This window comes from Mustela lutreola, chromosome 7, assembly GCF_030435805.1.
Source record: "Mustela lutreola isolate mMusLut2 chromosome 7, mMusLut2.pri, whole genome shotgun sequence".
NCBI lineage: Eukaryota > Metazoa > Chordata > Mammalia > Carnivora > Mustelidae > Mustela > Mustela lutreola.
Window position 1 is genome coordinate 140796502 of NC_081296.1, and position 26681 is coordinate 140823182.

Below are 26681 nucleotides of genomic sequence, written 5' to 3' on the forward strand. Positions count from 1 at the left end.
AGGAGGAGAAGGGCAGGCAACTCAGCTCTACAGTTACTTGGTTCAAAATTTTGTTGCTTCCAGGAGATCTTCTGATATTTCCCAGGTGTAACCTGGTGAAAAGATACCTCCTTATTCCCCTCAGATTCGCCCTACATCTCACTGGTCACCCAACCCAGTCGGTTGTACCTCCAAAACATCTCTCAAGCCCATCCCTTCATCTACATTACCACTGCCATTGACAGGGATGTCATTTTGTCCTCACCCAAATTTCAGTAAAATCACCAAACTATTCTTCCCACTAATCTTACCATCTCTCTCATATGCTCTCTGTACAAGTGTGTTCTCCATACTGATCGCATGACTTCCTGGCTTCAAGTTCTCTCATGCTCACTTTCTTTATGAAGAAAAACAAGGTTTTAGTGGCTTTCCTTTGCTTTAGGGTTAATACCTGCATGAGTCAGAGACTCATCAGGAAACAGAGGGCACACATAAGACAATCCAAGAAAGGTTTATTTCCAAAAGGACCAAGTATAAGGAAGTGGCAGAGAATGGGAGAACCACAAGGGAACACTCAGAAGCCTCTGACTTGTGTGTAAACCCGTCACTTTGCAGTTGACCTCGTCACCTGCTCCTAACAGAAAGGATATAGAAAGTTATGTCCAAGATTGGGTTTTAAAAGATTGAAACTCCCACTACCACCCCCTCCCTTCTGCCTCTTCTTCCTTGCTCACTCTGATGAAACAAGCTGCCTTGTTGTAAGCTACCCTGTGGAGAAACACATGTGCTAAGAAGCCAAGAGTGGCTCTAATCAACAGTTAGTGAGGAACGGAGGCCATCACTCCCACAGCATTTGGGGAAGTGAATCCAGCCAACAACCCCATGAGTAAGGTTGGAGTGGGCCTTTCCTCAGGTGAGCCTTCAGAGAAAAGTGCAATTCTAGCCAACATCTTGACTGTGGGCCTTGTGAGAGGCACTGCCCCAGAGGACCCACCTAAGATTAATGACCCATGGAAACTACGACATAGTAAAGGTTGTGCTTAAGCCAATTAACCCCATTACATATTTGGGGTATTAATTATACAGCAATAGAGACTATACAAATGGCAGTCACCCAGATCCCCAAAAAAGATGAGGAGAAGAAAAGAGTACTTGAACCCAGAGGAGAACAGTCTGACCTGGAAGAAACCATGACTTTCAGTCAAGGGGCACAGGCAGTGCAAGACTCTACAGAGAGGGAGCCATGGGAAGGAACACCCTGGCTTTGCTCTTTTCCCTCTCTCCCATCTCTCCCCAGGCTTCTACTGACCAAACTTCATTCAAAGCCAGAGATTCCAAGAGCCCTGCAGATGAGTCTACCTAAGAGTTGTTCTAAGGGAACAACCTTAGAAGGTGGGGGCCGCGAGAGGGGGCAGAATGTGGATGTGCAGGTGCAAAAGGAAGATACCTGCATAATGTCCTAAATCTTTGGAAATATATGTAAGGTCTTTTGTGAACCAGCCGTAATCTCCCCAGGCAACTTTATTTCTAACCTCCATCACATATACGTAGCTCCAAGAAAACAGCCACTTGAAGTTCCCAGAACTCAGTTTATAACATCACAGCTTTGTGCCTTTCCATGTGGTAGTAGTCTTTCTGCCTCCCACGCTGCTTTTTCCCCTTCTCTGCCAGGTTAATTCCTATTCATCTTTCACAGATTAAGGCAGGTGCCAAATCCTCTGGATGTCTGCTATGACATCATCATTCTCTCTTGATATGGACTTCGTGACCCTTCTGCCTCCTTCCACATTCCTCAGCTCACCTCTACCAAGGGCCTCTTGTAATTGCCTAGTTACCCATCACTGACCCGTTAGCCTACGGGTTTTGTCAGGGCACAGACTTCATCTTGCATTCCTAGCATCTGGCATGCAAATGACACTCAATGCATATTTGCTGATTAAATTATTGCTAATCCCCCACTATGCCTTGGTCATCAGGATCTAGAGGTTCCCTGTCTCTCAGTTGTGCTGGCCACTACCACTGCCTTCTGTGAATCCCAAAACAATGTCCTAGTCTCGGCTTGCTCATCAGGCCTGCTTCTTCCAGGGTAGATTCCCCACCCCCCCCCGCCTTCTTGCTGCATACCACTGCCTGTGTAACTAAAATAGTACTACATTTACTTTTTGGAAATATGCCTAAAGCAACTTTTGCCCAGGACTGCAAGGGTCCTAGAACATTAGGGAAAGTGACCTTGGAGTATCAGGGCAACACAAAGGCAAGACCCAAATTCCAGCAGAGAAGGAATAAATAACTGGAAACTAACAAGGGAAGAAAGCCAGCAATGACACACAAGAACACTGGACTTGTCTTCTTTCTCTAAGACGTCCAATTCATCCTTAACACTCTGTGTTACTGACAGCATCCAGTGCTACTATTTAAACACTGTTCCTGCTATCTGTCTAATGCACAATCAGTACCACCAAGTAGACATGTACGAACGTCTTAAATGTTACTCATGAGCCAAAGAAACAGGTCACCACCAAGAAAATACTTTAACTGTTGAATATTAAATCATTACAAGCACAGTTTTTCTTTTGATGCCTAACTACATTAGGTCTTATCTCAATCCAGCGTAAGTTATGCAAGACTGTTTAAAATATTTCCAGAAAAGTTCAAAGACCCTTAAAGCACATCGGCAGGCTCACAACATTGTTTTGACATCCGGGAAGTTTATTAACTTCTAATGACGGAAAACTTACAGAATGACACTTGTAAATCATTGCAGAAATGCGTGTTTACAGTATTCAGTCCAGTTGCCTCATTTAACAGAAAAAGAAATGAAGCCAAAGTAATATTTAATTTATTACGTTGATGGGTTGCTGGGTACACAGGGTTCACTTTATCATGCTTATTTCTACTTTATGTGGACACTGAATATATTCTTTTTGTGTCAGAAGTATTTTGTGTAGGGAAGGAAAGAGGAAAAGAAAGGAGAGAGGGGGAAGTCAAAACAAGAAACAGAGCTAGGAAAATGAAGTTGCCCATCCAGAGTACCAAAGCAGTGAGTGTGGGGGCTGGGGCCAGACATCCAGAGCTCTCTGCTCCCTGTCTGGCATATTCCATCACACTGTACTGCCTCCTGACCCAAGTCTGGGTCAAGTTAAGCTACAATTTTCTCCGTCCAACTACCATCTAATTGCCCAGAGTTCTACGAAATCAAATTACCAGTCCAGTTGGCAATTTCTCAAGAGACATTATTAACACCACTCAGAGAACTAAACAAAATCAGAACGCAACCTACTTGTACTCAAAAGAATTCTGAGTTTATTAAAGAAAGTAAACATTTTAGAGAATTTTTACCCAAAATACAAGAGTACCAGCAAGCAGAAGGATGCTTTAGCATTACAAATGTTCAAAGTTCACCCAAGTCAAGTCTCTGAGAATAAGGGTGAGAAAAGCAAAGATCTGCTGCATAGTATTTTCATTTATTTAATTCATCCCATGTCTGTTGAGCCCCAACTATGTGGCAGTGGTAATCTGCTGTTGATAACGTGGTGGTGGAAAAGACAGTAACGGGGTAGTCAGGCTACCTGGACACAATCATGGCTTCACTGGGAAACTGCTGAGTAACCTTATGCAAGTTACACACTCTCTCCATCCTTCAGTTTGCTCATCTGAATGAGGGTGTTACAAGTAAATCCTTCACTTGTAAGTCTATGTGACAGGAGACTGGTTCTTCTACATTTGAGAGATCTATAAATAATTATAAGCTCAAAACCCCACTTCAAAACACCAACTTTCCCATTACTTTGCCATGCATACGCTACCTGAATATTGTAAAATATATCAATAAGTGTGTTTCAAACTCAGATTCTCCTGAGAAGTGTTTAAAACTAGATTCCCAGGGTGTGTCTGAACGGCTGAGTTGGTTAAGTGTCTGCCTTTGGCTCAGGTCCTGCTCTCAGGGTCCTGGGATTGGCCAGTGTCAAGTTCGGTGGGCTGTCTTCTCCCTCTCCCTCTGCCCTGCCCCCCTCCCTGCTCATTCATTCTCTCTTTCTCTCTCTCTCTCTCTCAAATAAATAAAATCTTTTTAAAAATTAAAAAATAAAAAATAAAATAAGACTCAGATTCCCAGGACCTAGTTCAGTCCTATGAAACAAATATATCTTGGTTATATTTGGGGATCCTTTGGGGATCAATATTTTTATAAAACACCCCTAAATGATCTGATATTCAGCCAAGTTCAAATATCATCCCTACATTGGACAATTCAATGACCCAGGATCTTTTGGATGTGAGAATATAAAAAAGGTTATCAGGGTCTGGGTGACTTAATGAATAATTAAATTTTTCTCTTAAATAGATTTTTAATGTGACCAATACATTTTTCATACATACCTCCAACCCCAGATGTGAATGTGAAGGATGAAAAACTAAATTAGAAAGTCTGTTCAACTCAATAAATAAATCATGCCTTGGGAAAGTACAACTTCTCACAGCTAATGACACAGAAAACATGAAAAGAAAATGAAGAAGATCCTGAGAGTGTAGGCTTAAGAAACCCACCCATCATTACTCATATGTCAGAAGGTTACCATCCTAAATGGCATTTAAAAGTCACAACAACATCATGGACACAATCATCCCACTTATTACTTGGAAGTTTACCCGAAAGCTCCTTTTCTCTAGATTTAGCTTTTTAAATGTCAGTGTTTGAATCAACACAACACAGTCCAAGCAAAAACTTCACACTAAAAACATCTGACATGAGTAAGAAACAACAAACAAGAGAATGAAAACAACAAGAGCAACACTATTTGCACAATTTTTAATGCAAGTTTCTGTTGTAGACCTCTAAAAAAGTTTGGTTTTAAGAGCTTACAACCTTGAAAAAACCATTACAGAAGAGGACTTCCACAACATTTGTTTTGGATTCACCCTGATTTCAAGGTTTAATCTTTACTGACATCTTGAAGATAGTGTCCTGCAATATTGGTTGTATTGGTTGTAGCCAATGGCTGGTCTACAGCACTGCTTTGAGTAGAGAACTAGGTAAATAACCCATAGTTGAAACAGAACCGTGATTTAGTGGAATTAACTAGGTTTAAATTACTCCAGGTCCTAGACCCATACTAAACGATGCCTCTTTCTCATAGATCAAACAGATGCAATATCCCTTTTACAGCAATTAACTAACATAGCAAATAACATGAACACAAGCACACCACACACGTTTGTCGTAAGTAAGCTAGATCTATTTCCAATATAGAAAGCAAATGGCCAGTAGTCATATCTCTGAAGAACTACAGCAATCGACAACTTTGTATCTAAATTAAACCAAAAAAAAGTCCCCCTCCTACCATCCAAAAATTAAAAATCAAGTTCCCACAAACGAGAAGGAAGTTTTCCTTTCAATATAATATCAAACATCTATAATACCCAAAAGGTGTTTGGTGGCCCACCATGACCTTGACCTTTCCTACCAACCTTTAACAACCCATTGGTTTACGATCTCCTGAATAATATAAAAATTACTGAATTTAAATTAAAAAAATTATATTGCTCTCCTGTGTCTTCAAAAAGCAATTCTCGGGGCACCTGGGTGGCTCAGTGTGTTAAAGGCTCTGCCTTCAGCTCAGGTCATGATCCCAGGGTCCTGGGATCGGGCCCCGCATCGGCTTCTCTGCTCAGCAGGGATCCTGCTTCCCTTCCTCTCTCTCTGCCTGCCTCTCTGCCTACTAGTGATCTCTGTCTGTCAAATAAATAAATAATATCTTAAAAATAAAAAACAATTCACTGTATAAACATACTTTAATCAACTTATTAATAGTATCAACATGTATACATTTTATAATTTAGTTCCTCTCCAAATGACACTGTCTTTATAAGACCTCAAGATAAAAGAAAAGCATTCATTATGGGCTACCTCCATGCAAAGTAAGATGTGAAATACCTCATTTACTTATTTACTCTTCATAATGACCTTACGAGGCAGTATCCTTCCTCCCACCTTTTATTTTTCTTTTTAAAAATGAAGAAACTGAAGCTCACAGAAGTTAAATAACATAAGGTCACACCACTAGGAAGTAGTAGAGTTGCAATAATTTTAACCTAGGTCTGATTCCAAAGCTCATATTTCTATGAACTTGGCATAGGGTTTCCCAGCATGGGTGGGTTAAGAAGGTAATGATGAATAAACATCTTTCTATTCTGTATGTTTCACTAATTGGTTAGCCCTGTTAATCTCTTTTGTCTTTACTACAACTTAACAGGCATCTCTGTTAGAGAAGGGTTATCTAAACCTTCTCTTACAAAGCAAAGGATTAAGGAATTTGAGACTCAAAGCAAGATTAGTTTGAGTTCTATCTTTATAAGGAAAGAGAAAAACTCACCATATTGATCATCCAGAAATATCTATTTCAATCTTGCCCATGTGATTAACAGAGATCAAACATACAGTCTTAGAGAATACACGGAACCCAGCAGACAACTCAAATATTTAGTGAAATGAATGAACATTAACTCATTTTTCTTATTAATATGTAACACAGTTAGGTTAAATTTTCACACATATGCAAGCCTTAAAAAGATGTGTTAATAGGAAGCAGTCATTCCCTCAGATTCAACATGTGCACACTTCCTGTGTCATAGTTCCTTCCTTTAAGACGTTCTTCCAAATATCCCTATTTGAATTAATAGCGTCAATGTCTTTCTATAACCCAAGGTCAAAGCACAGTCTTCTTTTCTGTTCCCCTCTTAATTCTATATTCATTCAGTTTCCAAGTCATTTTTAAATTCAGACTCTTTAATCCTTTTGCTCATTCTCAATCAATTCTGAGGGGTATTTTCCCTGCTAGATTAATGTCCTCTTTACCATTCTCACAGGGACAGAAATACCAATACCCTACCTCCAGAGCCTCAAATCTGCCATCATAATAATGCATCTGGCACACTAGGGCAAGACTCATAATCCCAAAGAGATATTAATTTTACAACTCCTAGCACAAAAGTTTTTCATGATTAAATTGTCTATGATTCACCGTTCTCGAATCTGGCTCCATCCAGACTCTTCCCAAAAACTTACCTCCATTACTCCATGGAAGTCACCTCTGCGCCCAAACTCACTGATTCTGGTTCCTGCTCACTTCCCTCAGCAACTTCCCTTTGATGAATGCATCTCACTACCTGGAATGTTGTTCCTCCTTTCTGCTTTCCACATAAAGCGGTCTTACCCATCCTTTACAATGGAGTTCAGAGGCCACTCCTTTGCCAGTACACACCTGGCCTCTAAGCCTGGAAGTGATCACCTTTCCTCTGCTTTCATATAACACTCTATTTGCACTTCTCTTTTGGAAATTAACAGTTAGATTATTACATTTATTTGCATACATCTTCTGTCTTCTACCAATGGCAAACAGCTAATACATGCATACCTCTTTATCTCCCACACAGCATCTAGACCAGATCTTATACATACTATGGGCTCAAAAACAATCAACTGATAAATGTTACACAAAGGCTTTTACCTCAAAGGTGAATATATTTCCTCTGCATTGCTTAGGCAGTCTTTGCATTTAAAGAAAACCAAATCGAGGGCACCTGGCTGGCTCAGTCTGTAGAGAATGCCATTCTTGATCTCCAGGTTGTAAGTTCAAGTCCCACATTGGGTGTAGAGTTTACTTAAAAATAAAATCTTTAAAGAATACCAAATCATATGTTTCAAGTATGACAAACCTAAGTTCCTTAAATTTTAGAATTGGAAAATCAGAGGATGTGAGAAGAAAACTACATTCATTTATCAGTCAAGGCAGTTTAGGCAGAAAACATTTGTCAAGCTGTCAACCGTCACTCAACCCTACAAGCACACACACACAGAGACATCCCAAGCATGTCACGAGAGGCCTTACTTTGCGGTAGACTATCATATTTGGAGAACTCTCCTCTGGGTCAGCAATTCCCACTGCTTTTTGATCCCCAGATCCCTGAGCCATCATGGATGTCTTCACTCACGCTGCAAAAGTAAACAAATAGACCATTAGGACATGACAAAATCATATAAAGAAAGCTCTACAATGCAAAGAAGTAAGTATCTTTTGGCATGTGATACAAAAATTAATTATGATGAATTTATTTTTCCTCATTAATTTAAGCAGTATTTAAAAAAATGTTCAAGGGATATTTGGGGTCTTGTTATCCAATATCCAATATATTATTTTGTTTTGTTTTGTTTTGTTTTTAAAGATTTTATTTATTTATTTGACAGAGAGAAATCACAAGTAGACGGAGAGGCAGGCAGAGAGAGAGAGAGGGAAGCAGGCTCCCTGCTGAGCAGAGAGCCCCATGCGAGACTCGATCCCAGGACCCTGAGATCATGACCTGAGCCAAAGTCAGTGGCTTAACCCACTGAGCCACCCAGGCGCCCCCCAATATATTATTCTACTCCCAAAGCAACATGTTCTCTATTTTCAGCCCAGAATCATGCACCCTAGGGGAAGGCTTATGCCAGTCCCACATAATCTCCTGAAGATAGATGAAGCCAACCATTTTGATGTTGATTTTGTCTTACCAAACCTCACTTTCTGATTAATTCTATACAATAAGATCTGAATATTTTATCAGTTAAATGTACATCAAAACCACAAGGAAATACCACTTTATATCCCCTAGGATGGCAAAAAGAGTAAAAAAGACAAACCTCAAATAACAAGTGTTGACAATGATTTGGAGAAATATGAACACTGTACCTTGCTGGTAAGAATGTAAAATGGTCCAGTCTCTATGAAAAATAGTTTAGTGATGCCTCAAAAGTTGACACATAGAATTACCATATAACCTGAAAATGCAACTGTACCCCCAAAGAACTGAAAACAAGCATTCAAACAAATACTCAAGCACAAACATTCACGGTAGCGCTATTCGCAATCAACAAGACATGGAAACTCAATGTCCATCAACTGACCAATAGATAAACCAAATATGGCCTGTCCCTACAATGGAATAAAATTCAGCCATGAAAAATCATAAAGTATTGATACACCCTACAACATAGATTTATCTTGAAAACATTACGCTTTATTAAAGAAGCCAGACACAAAGATCACTGCAATGGACTGAATGTTTATATCCCCACCAAAATTCCCATGTTGAAATTCTAATCCCCTAGTGTGATGGTGTCAGGAGGTACAGACTTTGGGAAGTGATTAGTGCCCTTATAAAAGAGACCTCGGGGAGCTCCCATGTGAGAACACAGTGAGAATACAGACATCCAAGAACCAGACACCACATCTGCTCGAGCCTTGATCTTGGACTTCCCAGTCTCCAGAAATATGAGAAATTTCTGTTATTTATAACCCAGCCAATCTATGATATTCTGTTATAGCAGCACGAACAGACTCGGATAGTCACATATTGTATGATTCCATTTACATGAAATATCTAGAAGAGGTAAAGCTAGAGAGATGGGAAGCAAATCAGTAACTAACAGCAGCTGGGCCGAGGGCAGAATGGGGTTATTGCTTAATGGATATGGGGTCTCCTCTGGGATAACGAAAACATGTTTGAACTAGATAGGGGCGATGGATGCAGAACGTTCTGGATGTGTTGAATGTCACTGAAATGTATACTTTCAAGTAATTAATTTCACATTATGTGAATTTTACCTGATTAAGTAAAATGAATATTTTTAATTTGACCTTTTTAAAAAGCCTGAAAAGATATCAGTGAAATAATGACAGCATATGGAATTTTTGAGAAAAGAAGTTCAGTTCTTGGTCTCACACTATATTTGCTGTGCTACTTCACACAAGTTAAACAACCTATTGGGTTCTCTTTGTTAACTTCCTTTTAAAACAAAACGTACCTGCTGGGTACCCAGAACCATGCTAAGGTACCTCCCTCTACATTGTTCTCATCAGTTAAATTTGAATTCCATGAAGTACTTACAAGTAAGAGTCCAATAAACTGAGTGTAAATGTATCATATAAAGCCATAAAAGTCCTATACAAATGTTATCACTAAGCTAAGAGCCTGCCTGGGTTATTTTCACAAAATTCATAGGCTTTTCATTAAAAAAAAAAACAAAAAAACAAAAAAAAACTTTTATAAATACCACACTTGACAGAAAAGGCCATTTCAATTCAAAAGAAAAACTCAGGAAATATTTTATTGTAAAATAAGTTGGTACCAAAGGTCATTACATAAAACAAATTTGGGTGGAAGATGGACAAGAGACAGGAATTTGTCATTTGTGCTAAGAATTTAAATGCCCTTAGTAAGTATCCCATTTGAATGTTGCTTGCTTTCTTTATCATTTGTGAATTAAGAAGCATTATAAAAGTTAGATTACATAAAGAGATAACGTCATTCTCTTATCTCCACGCACTGTAATGTCAGTGTTTCCATGAATATAGTACTACATGGAAATGCTGATTATTAATTCCAATCAGCGGCTTTTAAATAAAAGAACACCGTGCTAGTATATTTTTAAACAGCTACTTATTTGCCTATTCCTTTGCCTGAATACAGAATATGACAGAGCATGAAAAACAAAAAATTGAGTCCATTTATGTCTGCTCATTTATCTATGTAATAGAGCCATTTTGGGTTTCTGGCTTTGTTTGTAAATGAACACTCAGACTTTAATGAGCATATTATCTCCCACCTGGAAAACTGTGCTGTAACAGCAAGGTTGGGAATGACCTAGAAACAATCATGTCAGCCCTGCCTTTGCCTTTCCCTGGCTGCCCCCCCCCCGCCCCCTACAGAAACATTTCTGGTGTTACAACAGGGCTGAGGTTCCAGGAAGGGGTCTTGAGACCACCAACTGATGGCAGACCGTCTCCATGGCAGGAATTTCAGTGAGTCTCGTATGTAGTAGAAAAGTTTCTATTTTTGGTTCCTCTAGCAGCTCATTTTGAAACTCAATGTCATTTAACTTTTCTGTGTCTAGAAAGAATCATTTCTAAAATAGTGATCTAACCACTTTCCAGTGTTAACAGATGTTAGAGAAATGGGATGTAAAACCCGTACAGGTAAGGAGGTTATAATTATATTCATTGACTATGAAGATAGGGTTCATGACAGTAAAGGGCTAGATTCTCATTCTTTCCAATACAGGATGAAATCTTTATTTTTTAAGTTAAGTATGACAGAAATGAAACAGGAATATTTTAAATTTTACGATAGCGAAAACCCAAAAACTTTTTCACGATATCTCTACGTACTTCATGTGTTTGCACACAGTAAGTAATTCAGGGCCTTTTATTTTAATATTTGAAAAACATCAATGTTTTTCTGAAAACACACAACTACACTTCAACAGAAAGAACATGTTAATGATATTCTTTTCCTATCGTTAGATTACAGCTAACAAAGGGGAGAATTGAAAACGTATGAAGAGCCTGAGTTTTAAAGTCCCCAAGAAGAGACAGGTAGCTCAGTGTTTACAAGCTGCTGTGTGTCACCATCATACATCCAGATTTTGGCTCCCCCACTTATAAGCAGTGTGATCTGGGGCAGTTTACTTCACCTCTCTGTGCCTTTGCTTCCCTGTCACCAGTGTCCCAGTACAGTGGAAAGCCTTGTGAACTGGGTGGTCTCGTTCCCCGACCTGATCTGTAATTAAGTAGCTGTCACAACCAGGTCAAGTCACAGCCTCTCTGGACCCCAGCTGGACAACAGCTGTAAAAGCCTGCATCTTCACTATTCCTTCCAGTTCTGCCCTAGAGCCTCAGAACTTCTCATTTCTAACTCCCCTACGAACGCTCCTCAGAATGTTCCATACCACCTCACTTCAATCATCACAGCCTATATCCTAGCCCATGTCCTCCGGCCATGGCAGGGCTCATGCTGGACTTGTCCGAGAATCACAGAACTGCTGGAGCGAAGCATCCCCTCGCAGACTCCGCATCCCTCCCCTTAAAGCAATTTCTGTAATGCCACCCCCCACCCCCAGCTGCAGTGGGACTCTCCATTTCTTGGAGCAAACACATTGAGCATCCGTGCACAAGGCTGCATGCTAGGCCCTGGAGATCCAAAGATAAATCAGACACAGATGCTCTCATTAAAGTGTTCAGAGTCCAGGAGGAGAGGGACAGACACGTCCACAGAAGCAGGACATTGTGCCGTGTGGGTGTTTAGTTATGCTGGCACAGGGCAGAACCTGCTAACTGAGATCAGAAGGATCAATAGGAGTCTGGGGGAGGCAGAAGAGGCCATGCCAGCCAAGGGGAAAATACAAGCATGGCCCTCTGGAGCCCCCAGAAGCAGGAGGCACCCAAAAGAAAAAGGAAAAAAAAAAAGACAATCTGATCTCAAAATTGAGCAGAACAGTCAAATGTGGGGTGCGAAATAATAGAGCTTTGCACCTCTCTTTGTTTACTCATTTATCATGGATCTCTACTCAAGACAGTTCTGCTTGGGTGGTCTTTGTTGGTGGGGTTCATCCCTCTCTCCCCAGCACCTTGGACAGGACATGGTATATTGTAGACACTCAAATATTTTTGAGTGAATGATGAAACTGATGAGATTCTACCAAGATGCAGTGTACTCCTTCTGGAACATTCATCTGGACAACAAGCCTTTAAAACTGCCCCCACAAAGAAGGCTTTTTATTTTCAAAGAGCTATGTGCAGAATCACACTTGCCCACAGGGTTTATTGGTCTGGGTCAGCCCTGAACTCAGGAATCCACGAGGTATTATTTACTTATTTATTGGAGAGAGAGAGAGAGCACACAGGCACAAGCAGGGGGTGGGGAGGGGCAGGGGGAGAGAGAATTTTAAGCAGGCTGCACACACAGCATAGAGCTTGACATGGAGCTGGATCTCACGACCCTGAGATCATGACCCGAGCCGAAATCGAGAGCTGGACCCTTAGCTGACTGAGCCACCCAGGCACTCCATCCATGAACAATTTAGGTAAGAAGGAACATGTGGGAGGATGGAAAGTACAGTGAGGAGAGACCCTGTGAATAACAGAACAATGGAGTGTCTATGACTCAAACTCTGATTAGTAAATCTTCCGCAAATCAGGACTGCAATTTACTCCAAACTTCTGTTGTGTTTGTAGCTTGCACTTACAACCAATGCCAGCTGTTTTCCTCTGTAATGCCAGCCTCTCCAGAGCAAGCGAAGCCTAGGGTCCAGCAGATAACAACACTGAGCCTAGCAGGGAGAAGGACCTCCAGAATGTAGAAAAGGAAGAGGCTCTGAAGTCAGATCAGAAATAGCATCTCGGCTCTGCTACACCAAGACTGCTGGGTAGTCTTTGGCAATTGACTACCTCCCCACACCCCCAACTTCCAGCTCTTCACCTGAAAGATGCGAGCCCCCTACTTTGCAGAGTTGCTTTTGAAGAGGAAATAAAATAAGGCATGCAAATTCCCCAGTGCAGAATGAATGTAGCCACTGACCAGCAGTCTGGTTTCATGAAATCTTAGGCCACCAGTGTCAAAACTGTTGGAGAAACACTTCACCCACCTCGGGGATTCAGAGATGAAGCCATCAGCTGTTTAACAAGCTTCTCTGGTGATACTGACTCACAACTGAGAGACGGACCACTCAGTGACCCTCCAATGCCACTGAGATCATTGTCACATGCAGCTAAAAGCCTTACATGTCATGCCTGCCCCTCTTTGTGTCTAGCTCTCAAAATCCCATTCAGGGAAATATCTTGCAGGAGAGGTAATCAAAGCCTGACTGTAATGTAGTCTGAATATTTGTGCTGCCAAATAAGAATTTCTGTTGATGTTATTTCCTCTCCTCCATATTGTATCAACTTCACATTGTTTGCCTCAGCCCATTAAGACCCAATGGATTTTTTTTTTCTGACATCAGCAATGTTAAGCACTTCAGGAAAAAAGATTTACAAGATGTGTGCTAGCTCAGTAGTACAAGCTTGTTTATATAGCTCTAATCTGACTGAGTGGGCAGGAACCTCCAGGGGAAGAAGACAGAACAACAGCTCTGAAGAACAAATAACTCTTTCTGGTTAGAGGTCTGCCAGTGTGACATTTCCTACATAGATGAACTCAAAGTCCAGATGCTCAGTGGAAGAGGAAGAATCAGCTTCAGGTCCTACACCAAAAATCCTAAAGCAAGGTGCTGGAGCTCAGGTGCTAGGGGCCAATTTTGGTGGCCATGCCAACCACCCAGGATTCTACTGGGATATAATCACTTGGTCATTTCAGGACATCAGTTAGCATTCGGTGGGACCCAAAAGCTGGTCCAGGACTTGAACCAGACTAGTAGCCACAGAATCACCTGGGCTTGACTCTAAAGATACATGCCCCTGGGTCCCCTGATCCAGAAATTCCAATCTGGTAGGCCTAGAGTTGCCTCTGGGGATTTATAAGTTGAACAGTCCCCAGGTGATGTGGAAGCCCATTCGGGTCTGGGAACCACTGATCTAGATTCCACAGGCCTGCCTTCCCTTCACCTAACCCCTCCACCCCAGCCATGCCGCCTACTGTCTGGGAAACCATGCGAGGTGAAGCTCCTTCAGCTTCCCTTGTATTTGGGCAAAGACTCTCTGTGCTGAAAAAAGCAAGGGTCCTGGAGTCAAAGAACAAGCTCTCAATCCTGGCCACACCATGTGATCATGAACAACTTAGCGCTATACTTACTTAGTCTCTCTGAACCTTGGTTTCCTCATCTATAAAATGGAACAAATACCAATCACCAGTATCAGGCATTCGGAGCCTTGTCTGCTTCTCAGAATTGCCCTGGGAAGGTGTCACAGCGACTTCAACAGGAGGCTGTTACTATTTCCAGTCTACCGATGAAAAAACTGAGGCCCAAGAACATAGGCAACTTGCCAAATTAAAGTAGCTTGTCAACCAAGAAACTAAAATCCAAACCCAGGACTAACTCCAATACCTGTATACTTTCCAACTTCTCAGTCTTGGTCTCCAGTGACATCCCCTATATAAAGTATTCAAAACAAAACAAAACAAAATTTTGGAAATATATAATATATAATATATATATATATATAAAATATACAAAATTTAAATATATATACACATATAAAATATAAAATTCAAGTATATACTTAAATATAAAGTAGTTAGCACCTCTATACTACATATAAAGTACTTAGCAGTAGGTACTTTTGGTACATTGTACGATTGGCACATAGTAGGTCCTCAACAGATGTGTGGTTCCTGCCTTCCATTTCCTAGCGGATCGGTGAAGTTGACTTCCCCATGCCAACTCCACCTTAAGACATACATAAATACAAGACTCTTCAAGTTGCCACAGTTGCCTTACAGCCTAACCAAACTAATTTTATTAAATTTTGCTTACAAAGATAAACACTTTTGCATTCTTCATATTAAACAAAAGTCCTAAAGAAATTAAACTGGGAGAAACAGGATGTTTTTCACATAACGGGATGGGTTGGCCATATGATGTGGCTCACTGTTCTATTACTGCTGAAAGTTCAGGTCCTCCCAGGCATCCTTTCTCACCAGTGTTCTTAGCCCCACACTGCTCTGGACACCCCCAGACCCTGCCACCTCCCCATCTATTCTCCCTGCCTTTTGAACTCTTCTTCTATTAACAGTTTGTTTCCTATGGCCTTACAGTTTTTCTCCGAATTTTAACCTTCAGTAACCTTCATGGAAACCTGGCTTCCCCCCAAAATACTCCCCTCTCTGGGAGCCCAGCTGTTCTCACCCCACATATCTCAAACCAGAAAGTAAGATGAGCATCCTCCTGGTTCCCCATTGCTGCTTCAAACAATTTCTCTCCCGTCTTCCTACACAAATTCCTGCTCCTGCAATGCTCAGATTATCTAGCTATGCCACTTTCCATCCATCCTCACTACTGTTTCCTGCCTCTCTTCCATGAAGCCTTTCCATTTCCTGAGGACTCCCACTTTCAGTTCTTTGAGGTTTCCTTCATCCTTCACTGCTTCATCAACCTCAATGACTTGAACATCAAAGACCTCTCTTGAAGGCTGGTTCTTTCATCCTTTTATTTTCCCACCCAAACCCTTTTCCTCCACCCCTTTGCCTCGCCACTGACTCACATGGCCACATACTGAACCCCATCATCAAAGGTGGCCATGCCACCTCAGATACCAGTTCACTTACCAGTTATTTCCAGTTCACTTACTATACATACACTGCACGCATTTTTCAAATTTATTTAGACATTTCAGTCCATGAAACTCACGAATTTTTACCCTCTATTACTACTCCTCCTCACTCTGCCTTTACATCCTTCCCTCAGTAAGCCCATCATCTTAACCACTCAATCATTCCCTTGCAAATATCCTAAACTGCCTCAATATGTCCTTTCCACACAGATTTCCAGGCAAAACTCTGACACCAATGGAACCAGAACATCCACCACACAATATCTACATAATATCTCAATATCCAAGCTCACACCCAAGCAGGTGTACTCTTCGTGGTGGGAATGAGGAAGAAATCACATAACCAGACTGACCTGGCTCATTTTAAACGCATAAGCCCAAACCTTAAATTAGTCAACACTGCCTGCCAAATCTAAGATGTTTTCCCACCAAAGTTGCTGTCTCCTTATCTGATTGGCTATCTCATATCTTCTTTTTGTTCCATCTTCACACACAATCTCAGTGTGTGAGAGGCTCACTCCAAAATTCACTGAAGAAACAGAAGTCAGCAAAAGGCAAATCTCTCATCTTGAGGCACCCTCACCTAAACCACCATGTTCTTTAACTTTCCTCCTCTTACAGTAGAGGAAGTATTGTCATACTAAAGGGAAGTCACTCCACTCTTGCTCTTCATCATAACATGATAGAATTTCCTGGGGCTTCATTATGATGATAGTGGATTATAGCTCAAACATCTGTAAGACACAAACTCTCTGAGGACTTCTCAGAGAAACCTAAAGTCAATAGAGGAGACACAAACAAGAACACAAGTGGAATTTGAAGTTTCTAGCACCTACAACTAAAGGAAATATTAAACACAGCTCAACTCTTGGCCAAGATAAATAAAACCTCACACTAAATGTCGTTACCTTAGATCTCATTACTGGATACACCATGTTTGGCTTTTGACAAAAAATTACAAGGCATATATAAGACAAGAAAAAACACAGTCTGAAAGGACAAGCAATCATCAGAACCAGACTCAGGACAGAGATGCTGAAATTAGACAAGAAATTTTAAATAACTATGATTAAATATGTAATAGGCTCTAATAGAAAAAGTAGACAGTAAAGAAAGTGGAGGAATAGAAACTCTTAAAAACCCTCAAAAAAGTAAATGTTAAAACTCAAAAACATGTTAACAAATGAAGAATGCCTTCCAAGAGCTCACTGATAGACGCAAAATGGTCAAGGAGTGAATCAGTGAGCCTGAAGGTCAACAGAACCTTCTCAACCTGAAAAAAAAGAGAGAGAAAGAAATTTCTAAGAACAGAGACAGAACATCCAAGAATTATGGCACAATCCAAAGGTATAACATAGGTGTAATTGGAATACCAGGATTAGAAAGAGAAAGGAGTAGAAATATCTGAGGGAATAATAACTGAAAATATTCCAAAGTTAATGATATACACCAAACCACAAATCAAGAAAGATCAGATAACACCAATCACTATAAATTTTTTTTCATTTATTTATTTTCAGCATAACAGTATCATTATTTTTTCACCACACCCAGTGCTCCATGCAATCCATGCCCTCTATAATACCCACCACCTGGTACCCCGACCTCCCACCCCCTCGCCACTTCAAGCCCCTCAGATTGTTTTTCAGAGTCCATAGTCTCTCATGATTCACCTCCCCTTCCAATTTACCCCAACCCCCTTCTCTCTAACTCCCCTCTTTCAAGATATGTCTCCAAAGGCAAAAGAAACAAAAGCAAAGATGAACTTTAGGGACTTCATCAAAATCAAAAGCTTCTGCACAGCAAAGGAAACAGTCAAGAAAACAAAGAGGCAACCCACGGAATGGGAGAAGATATCTGCAAATGACAGTACAGACAAAAGGTTGATATCCAGGATCTATAATGAACTCCTCAAACTCAACACAAACAAAACAGACAATCATATCAAAAAATGGGCAGAAGATATGGACAGACACTTCTCCAATAAAGACATACAAATGGCTATCAGACACATGAAAAAATGTTCATCATCACTAGCCATCGGGGAGATTCAAATTAAAACTACATTGAAATATCACCTTACACCAGTTAGAATGGCCAAAATTAGCAAGACAGGAAACAACATGTGTTGGAGAGGATGTGGAGAAAGGGGAACCCTCTTCCACTGTTGGTGGGAATGCAAGTTGGTGCAGCCTCTTTGGAGAACAGTGTGGAGATTCCTCAAGAAATTAAAAATAGAACTTCCCTATGACCCTGCCATTGCACTCCTGGGTATTTACCCCAAAGATACAGATGTAGTGAAAAGAAGGGCCATCTGTATCCCAATGTTTATAGCAGCAATGGCCACGGTCGCCAAAGTGTGGAAAGAACCAAGATGCCCTTCAACGGATGAATGGGTAAAGAAGATGTGGTCCATACACACTATGGAGTATTACGCCTCCATCAGAAAGGACGAATACCCAACTTTTGTAGCAACATGGACGGGACTGGAGGAGATTATGCTGAGTGAAATAAGTCAAGCAGAGAGAATCAATTATCATTATAAATTTTTTAAAAATACAACCCGCAAAACATGATATTATATATATATATATATATATACACATATATATACACACACATACACACACACACACATACACACAAAATGTAATATTACTAAACCATAAAAAATAAAAATTTGCCATTTTGCAAGAACATGGATGGATCTAAAAAGTCTAATGCCAAGTGAAATAAAAGACAAATACCATATGATTTCACTCATATGTGGAATTTATCAAACAAACTTAAAATAAGACAAAAAAAAACCCTCTTAAATATTGGAAACAAACTGGTGGTTGCTGGGGGGGGGTTGGGGGGAGGATGGGTAAAATAGATGAAGGGAATGAAAAGTACACTTATGGTGAGCACAGTGTAATGTATAGAATTGTTGAATCATTATACTGTATACCTGAAACTAATATAACACTGTGTATTAAAAAATTAAAAAGTAGCAGACCTTAGGCCCAGCTAAAAAAAATAAAAATTTAAAAATTTTTTTAAAAGCCTAGGTGTATCATATTTAAATTGCAGAAAATCAAAGACAGAGAGAAGATCTTGAAAGACACCACAAGGCAAAACCCTTACCTTAAAGGAAAAAAGCATAAGAATCACAGGTGGCTTCTGATCAGAAACTATGCAATAGCAAGACAGTGGAGTGAAATAGTTAAATAGTGAAAGAAAAAAACACCAAATTAAAATTCTGCATCTAGTGAGATTCTTCTTCAAAATGAAGGAAAAGATAAATCTTCTCAGACAAATAAATAATGACTAAGTTTATCTCTAGTAGATCTACCCTTCAGGAAATGCTAGAAGTTCTTCAGGTGGAGGGAATTACATAGGTCAGAAACTTGGGTCTACACAAATAAAGAGCAAGCATCAGAGAAGAAATAAAGGGAAAATAAAATCCTTTAATTTTTAATTGACTTAAGAGAAAGGAATAGACTCTCTTGAACAATATTCATGGGACAGAAAAAAAATTTTTTTAAAGATCAGCATATCAGGAGTGACTGAGTAGTACAGTCAGTGTCTGGCTCTTGATTTCGGCTCCAAGTCATGATGTCAGGGTGGTAAGATCAAGCCCCTCATTGGGCTCCTCGCTCAGCAGTAAGTCTGCTTAAGTTTCTCTCTCCCTCTGCCCCTCCTCCCACCTCTTTCTCAAAATAAATTAAAAATCTTTAAAAAAGAGAGATTAGCATATCCAGGCATAACACAGATCTCTGGAATAGCTCTTTGTAACCAACTAGTTCAAAGGTTGGCAAACTGAGTCTGAGAGAACAAATCTAGCTTGCTGCCTATTTTTGTACGGTCTGTGGGCTAAGGCTAATTTTTACATTTTTAGAAGGTTGCAAAAACTTACAAGAAGAATACTTTGTGACACATGAAAATTGTACAAAAATCAAATTCCTGTGTCCATAAATAAAGTTTTATAAATAAACACTTGTGTTTACTTATCGTCTGTGCTGCTTTTGCACTACAACAGCAGAGTCAAGGCGCTGCAAGAGAGACCATATGGCCCACAAAGCTCAAAGTATTTACTATCTGATCCTTTTCATAAAAAATCTTCTATTCCCTGAACAAGCCCAACCATCTAATTTTTCAGAGGATGAACCCAAAGTCTGAGAGATCAAATTATATTCTAATGTCATCTGGCTGGTTAGTAATAGAGCCAGCATGAAAATGTAGGTCTTCAGGTTCCAAATGTCTTTCCTCCCACGTGAAAGGACTTATATTTTATTAGTATGAGATCTAAAATCATAGTGTCTAATACTACTGACTGTAGGGACTGCAGAAGCAACTCTTGTTATTCTCTGATTTCACATGATAACGATTGTATCCCTGCCAGGGAAGAAGTAGGAGTGACAGAGAAGCTTTGCCAATTTTTATACACAAGAAGGGGATGACTAAGAAATAAAGAGGAGGGCGTGTTCCCAGGGGACCTAAGAAGAAAGGCACTCCTATTGGCTTTTTTTTAAAGAATGTCAGTTATATTCCTTGAGATTTTGTTCGTTTTTCTTCTTCTTCTTCTTCTTCCTCTTCCTCTTCTTCTTCCTCTTCCTCTTCTTCTTTTTTAGAACTGGTAAAGTCATTACCTTTTACCCTCAAACTAGGCATTTAAATATCTTTTTTTTTTAAAGATTTATTTATTTGACAGAGACAGAGATCACAAGTCGGCAGAGAGGCAGGCAGAGAGGTGGGGGAAGTAGGCTCCCCACTGAGCAGAGAGCCTGATTCGGGGCTCAATCCCAGGACCCTGAGATCATAACCCCAGCTGAAGGCAGAGGCTTAACACACTGAGCCACCCAGGTGCCCTAAATATCTCTTTTAATCCACATAGAAAGTACTTCTTTTCTATGACTCCCTACTATGCCTGCGTTTGGAGCAGCAGTAATAAGCTTTTCATCTTCTGGAGATAGCAAGATTTAACAAATAAACAACAAAATCTATTCAGGAAGCTCATCAGGCAGAAGCAAAATAGGTCAAAAAAAATAACAATTGAATAGGTTTCTGAAGGTTTCTTATACTTTTACTTGTATTTGATGAAAGACAAAAAAATGGTTCGATTAGTGTGTACTAGTTCCTACAAGGAGAGTCTACTTTATTATAGAATGACCCTCAAGAACTAGGAAAGCCAGATAAAATTTGAAAAGAGAAAGCTCCCAAGGCAATGAGGACATGTAAGACCAAGATCAAAAAAAAAAAAAAAAAGAGGGGAAGTGGGGGAGTGTCGAGATGGGCCAGACATTCCACGCAACTATTCTATAAGCATCTAGTCAAATTCAGCATCTATTCAGGAAAATACTCTTAGCCAATTTTGAACATCAAGGAAATGGCTTAACCTAATAAAGGATATTTATGAAACATAGCAACCATAATATTTAATAACCACACTTTGAAAACTTTCCCACTGAGATTAGGAATGAGACAAGGCTGCCTGCTATGACCACTTCTATTCTCTGTTATAGTAGAAGTCTAAGCCAGCACGACAGGCAAGAGAAAGAAATGAAAGGAAGCAAAGGAAGATTGCAAATGAAGAAGTTAGCTTGATTGTGCACATGGAAATTCCATAGTAATCTACACAGAACTCTTTGAATTAATAAGGGAATAAGGAAAGTCACTGGATTCAATGTCAATAAACAAAAATCAACTGTATTTTTATACAAAAATAGACTAATAATCAGAAAACACGTTGAAAAAGGCTATCATTTATAATATCATCAACTGATGTCAAATACTAGGAATATATCTGAAGAAAGATGTGCCATACCTTTACCACATGGAAAGAAACAAAACAATAACAGAGATGAAAGATTTAAATAAATGAAGGGATAAATAAGGGATAAATAAATGAAATGGATTGAAAGAGTCAACATTTTAAGGACATTAGTTTACTCCTAAATTAGGCTAGAGATTTAATGTTGTCTCAATCAAAATATCATCAAAGGAGGATTTTAAAATTTATACTGTAATGCAAAGGTGTAAGAATAACCAAGCTGTTCTTAAATAAGAGCAAAACTGGACATGTGCTATCAGATATAGACCTCTTATTAAGCTATATTAAGACAGTGTGGTATCAGAATAAGAATGCCAAATAGAACAGAAGGGGCTAGAAAGTAGATAGAGACCTACGTATAAATGATCACCTGATTTATACAGAAAGTGACATGTCAGAGCTGTGGAAGAGACTTTTCAATAAGTAGCATAGGAAGCTAACTAGATATACATATGGAAAACAAAATAAATATGGGTCTCTTTTTCATGTCATAGGCAAAAAATCAACCTCAGGTAGATCTTTTACCTACAGATAAAAGTCAAAACAACAGGGTTTCTACAAATCAAAATGGGAAAATAACTTCATGGTCTGACGGTAGGCAAACATTTCTTCAGCAGTCACAAAAACAACCATAAAGGAAGAGATTAACAACTTGGATTACAATTAAAGCAAGATCTCTTATTCATCAAATAGAGTCACATGGCAAGCCACAGAATAGTAAATGGTATTTTGAATACATGTAAGTGGGGAAAATATTTGGATTCAGATTTGTTTTAAGAAAAAGACAAATCAGTTTTAAAATAGGCAATAAACTAGAACAGAAACTACAAAGATTAAAAAAAAAAGAGTGACCCCTAAAATATTAGAAAGACACAACACCATTAGTCACCAGAGAAAACTGAAACCACAATAAGACCCCACAATGCACCCACCATAATGTCTAAAATTAAAAAGTCTGACAATCGCAAGTGTTGACAAGTATGTAGAGAAACTGAAACACTCATAAACCGATGGCAAGAATAGAAGCTGGTAAAACCACCTAGGAAAACTCCTTGTAAGAACTTACTAAGTTGGATGTATGTACCCCACATCCCAGCAATGCAGTCTTAGGCATATACCAAAAAGAAATGCTTTCATATGTACACCAAACACACACACAAAACAGTTAAGAGCAGCATTATTCATCATTCATTATTCAGTAGCCCCAAACTGGAAATGTCCCAAATGCCCATCAACAAACAGCAGATAAACAATCTATAAAATATCACAAAGTGGGTTTTGCTATATAGCAACAAAAACTAGTTCCGCTAGTAACATGGAGGACCCTCTCAAACAATATTGTGCACAAGAAGCCACAAAAAGGGAGGGGGACATACATATATTATAATTCCATATACATCTGGAATACTCCCAATAAGTTGGAACACCATGGTATTAGAAATGAGGTTAATAGTTACCACTAAGGAAGGAGAGGGTGTAGTTACTAGGAGGGAGCATCGTGGGGCATCTTCCAAAGGAATGGTAATATTCTCTCTCTTGATCCAGGAGTGATAATATGGATATATTTACTGTTTGAAAATTTATTAAGCAATGATTTATGTACTTTTCTTGATGTCTTATTCTCTAAAATTGTATGTTTAAAAAAGAATAGTGCAAATATTCTGAGAGAAGAAGAATATAGCATCTCTTGTTCTCAAGGTGACACCTGAGTTGTCTCGGAGTTAGCAGTGCAAAAAGTGAGAGAACTGTAGGGTTGTAGGGATGATGGGAGCCAGAGGTCGTGTCTGTCACCACTATATCCACTCTCTCTGGCATTTGCGCGTGGCAGCTGTAGATCAGAAGCAGTAATCCTTGAATAAGAAAGATGGTACAGAAGTGAAGCGAGATTAGAAATGCACAATTGAGGGAATGTTTCACATTATCCGAAAGCTTTATTTTGGATAATGACATTTTCTGACTCTTATATAAAGGGCCTCAGGATTCTCAAACAGTGCCTGAAACACTCTGTATTCATTCCACTGTTCAGCACATAAAACCGGAAGTCCTTCAGCCAGGTGAGAAGACTGGGGCAGTTACTGTTTCTCACTGCCCAGTGTATTTTTTGTTCTCATATTTGCTTGTTCAGATAGGGAAAGGTGGGCCCAGGGAACTATCCTGGCCAGAGTATGCTGTATCACTGGACATACTGATTGGATCAAATTAGATCAATCAGGGTCCTTCCCTGAGACTGAGATAAGGACACTGGAAGAAAGAAGACCCCTTCTGTGTGAGGGACAGTGTGAAAAGAATATAAGGACAGGGATATTAGTGATCATCTTCTTTTTCTCTAGTGTCACCAAAGAAAGAAATCAAGATAATGGGGTATCAAGTTAAGAATGCTGATAGCACCTCTGAAGTTCCTGGATCCAGCCATGCCTGAATTCCCAAATGTATGAGTCACATAAATACCTTTCCTTGAGTTGGTTTAAATTTTGCTTTAATTCAGTTCTTTTAGTTTGTTTTTTTCTCTATGCCAGAAAACCCTGAATATCCGTTATCACCCTGACCACTAGGTATATATGTGACATTCAAGTCCCAATAGACTGGACCCAATTTGAATTTCTAGTCTTGTCAATTACTGTCCATCTTCCTATGACCAACAACATATCTAATCTCAGCCCCAGGGAAATTTACCCCAACCAAGAATTTCCAATAAGCAAAGTTCTACTTCCAAATACACATTTGAGAGCCAACAGGTCATTCCTGGTACAGATAATTAGAGAATACAAGAAACTGGGGCTTAGACACAGATTTTGTAAAGTGGGGGAGGGAAGTTGTAAGGCAGATGGCAGGCAGGGGAAGCGGTTTTCGCAGAGAAGCTTTTGAAAGCTACAGGAAGCCAAAGAAATGAAAACCTGGAATTGACAACATATGCTTTGGCAAGAAGCTGAATACGCTACACGTTGGGGTGAGACATCTGAGAACTTCCTAATCAGTTCTGCCACGCAAGTTAAGTAAGGTTTATCCCAGATTCATCCACTTTACCCTTGAGCCACAGGAAGATCCGGGAGTCAGCGGTCAAGCTCGCAGTCAAAACGTCAGAACGGCATTGAACCTTTGGACAGACAGCCTGACACCGGGCAAGGAAATACCCATTTATTTGTAGGGGAATTGTGCATTGACTCTAAGAAGCAAAACCACTTATGAGCATTTCAGCAGAGGCGTGATCTCCTAGAATATAGCAAGAACTAGAAGTTCACTGTGGCACACCCTCTATTACCAACAGAAGGTGGGGGAAATGTCACTCACAATGCCCTGTTTTCTCTTTTCACTTTTTTTTTTTTTTTTTTTTGATAAGCATAAATATTCATTAAACAGTTTGCTTACCACCTAGATTTTCCCTGTCCCTGTCTCCCCTTAAATTTTCAGCTCATCAACATGGACTTCTCCTGCCTGATAGGTTTTTAAGGACCTGATTCTCAAGAGGGGGATGTTCCTTGCACACTTTGTCACCTCTATCCTTTTACCTACGTTGAAATGCCTCAAGAACACCCTTGCCAACTCTGTCCTCTGCCCCCATCTCTGCAGGCCCCAAAACCATTGGTTATCAAACGTCCAATTCATCCACCAATGTCTTCAATGAAATCTCCCAGTAATCCCTCCCCCATCCTTATATGTGCCTGTCTTACCACATTCTGTTTCTCTTTTCTCCCCCCACAGAATTTTAAACTTCTTGAAAGCAGGAGCCATCATACCTGATTAATCATGATCTAGAAAAGGGTGTAGGGCAGTAGGACCTACTGCCAAAGAGGACAAACCGGGCAAAAAGCAGAGAATAGCAGCAGAGACCGTAGAAATGCCCTGGGGTAAGAACCCCACCCACCCCAACTAAGAGCTGCCTAACCATAGATTTCCAGGAACAATCTCTCTTTCATTAATGCCCTCAGAGCTCTCACAATTTCTCAACCCTATTCTGTATTCGGGGAGAATGTGGATCAATAGTGTTGAGCTACTTTGTCCAATGTCACAGACCCCGGGGTTCTGGTGGAACCCAGCCAGCAGCCAAGCCCCTAAACTATCTGCCATTCTAAAAGGTAAAGTGCCTTCCCCTAAAAAAGAAAAAAAAATTCTAAAATATAATCAATAAATTTATTCTTTGTGAAGGCATCCTTTCTATTTTGACCAGCTGCTGAATCAGTCTTTGTTTTAGGAAGTATGGTCAGCAAAATGATATAATGGCATCTTCCTGCTTGGTTTGGAATCTGAACACAGTAGCACTTACACAGCAGCTTAAGGAAAAAATACTTTGGACATATTTTCAAGTTGTTGTCTTTCTTCCAGAGAGGCCACAAACATGAAAAACAAAGCCATTGTGTTCAGGTTGGACCGGGCAATGTACATCTATACAATATTTTTCCAGTTGAAATTAGTTGCTAATGATTAAAAATGTATGGCAATACGGGCTTTCTGAGCAGCACATACCCTTTGCTTTAACACAGTCCTCACCTGATCCTAATGCCTTCCGAACCCGGGAGTTCAGTGTCACACACCATTCCTCATCACACATGGGTGGGTTGTTTTGCTTTTAGAAAAAAAAGGGAAGTGTTGTCTGGTACCCATGTTTCTATCAAAAATGAGTCAGAGGTCCCCAGGTTTCCCAAGAAATGGGCTCTTAACTCTGAAAGCAAACAATAATTGCTTTACTCACCAATTATCAACTCCTCCACCTGCAAAGCTTGCTGTTATCCTTCTCTTCACCTATGAAATTTCTACCTCGTTCCCAAAGCCTGTCTCTACCAGCTCCGATTATACGGTATTGTCTCTCTACACTG

General features: G+C 39.9%; 1 protein-coding gene across 4 annotated transcripts in view; it reads right to left on the reverse strand.

Annotated features, from left to right (window-relative positions):
• Positions 1-26681, reverse strand: part of RGS6 (regulator of G protein signaling 6) — a 546505-nt gene that overhangs the window by 513011 nt on the left and 6813 nt on the right. For all 4 annotated transcript variants that reach the window (XM_059182922.1, XM_059182923.1, XM_059182925.1 and 1 more), the window contains exon 2: positions 7866-7969. In XM_059182922.1, the coding sequence (XP_059038905.1) occupies positions 7866-7952 (87 nt within the window). In that variant the 5' untranslated portion in view covers positions 7953-7969. The remainder of the gene's footprint in view (positions 1-7865; positions 7970-26681) is intronic.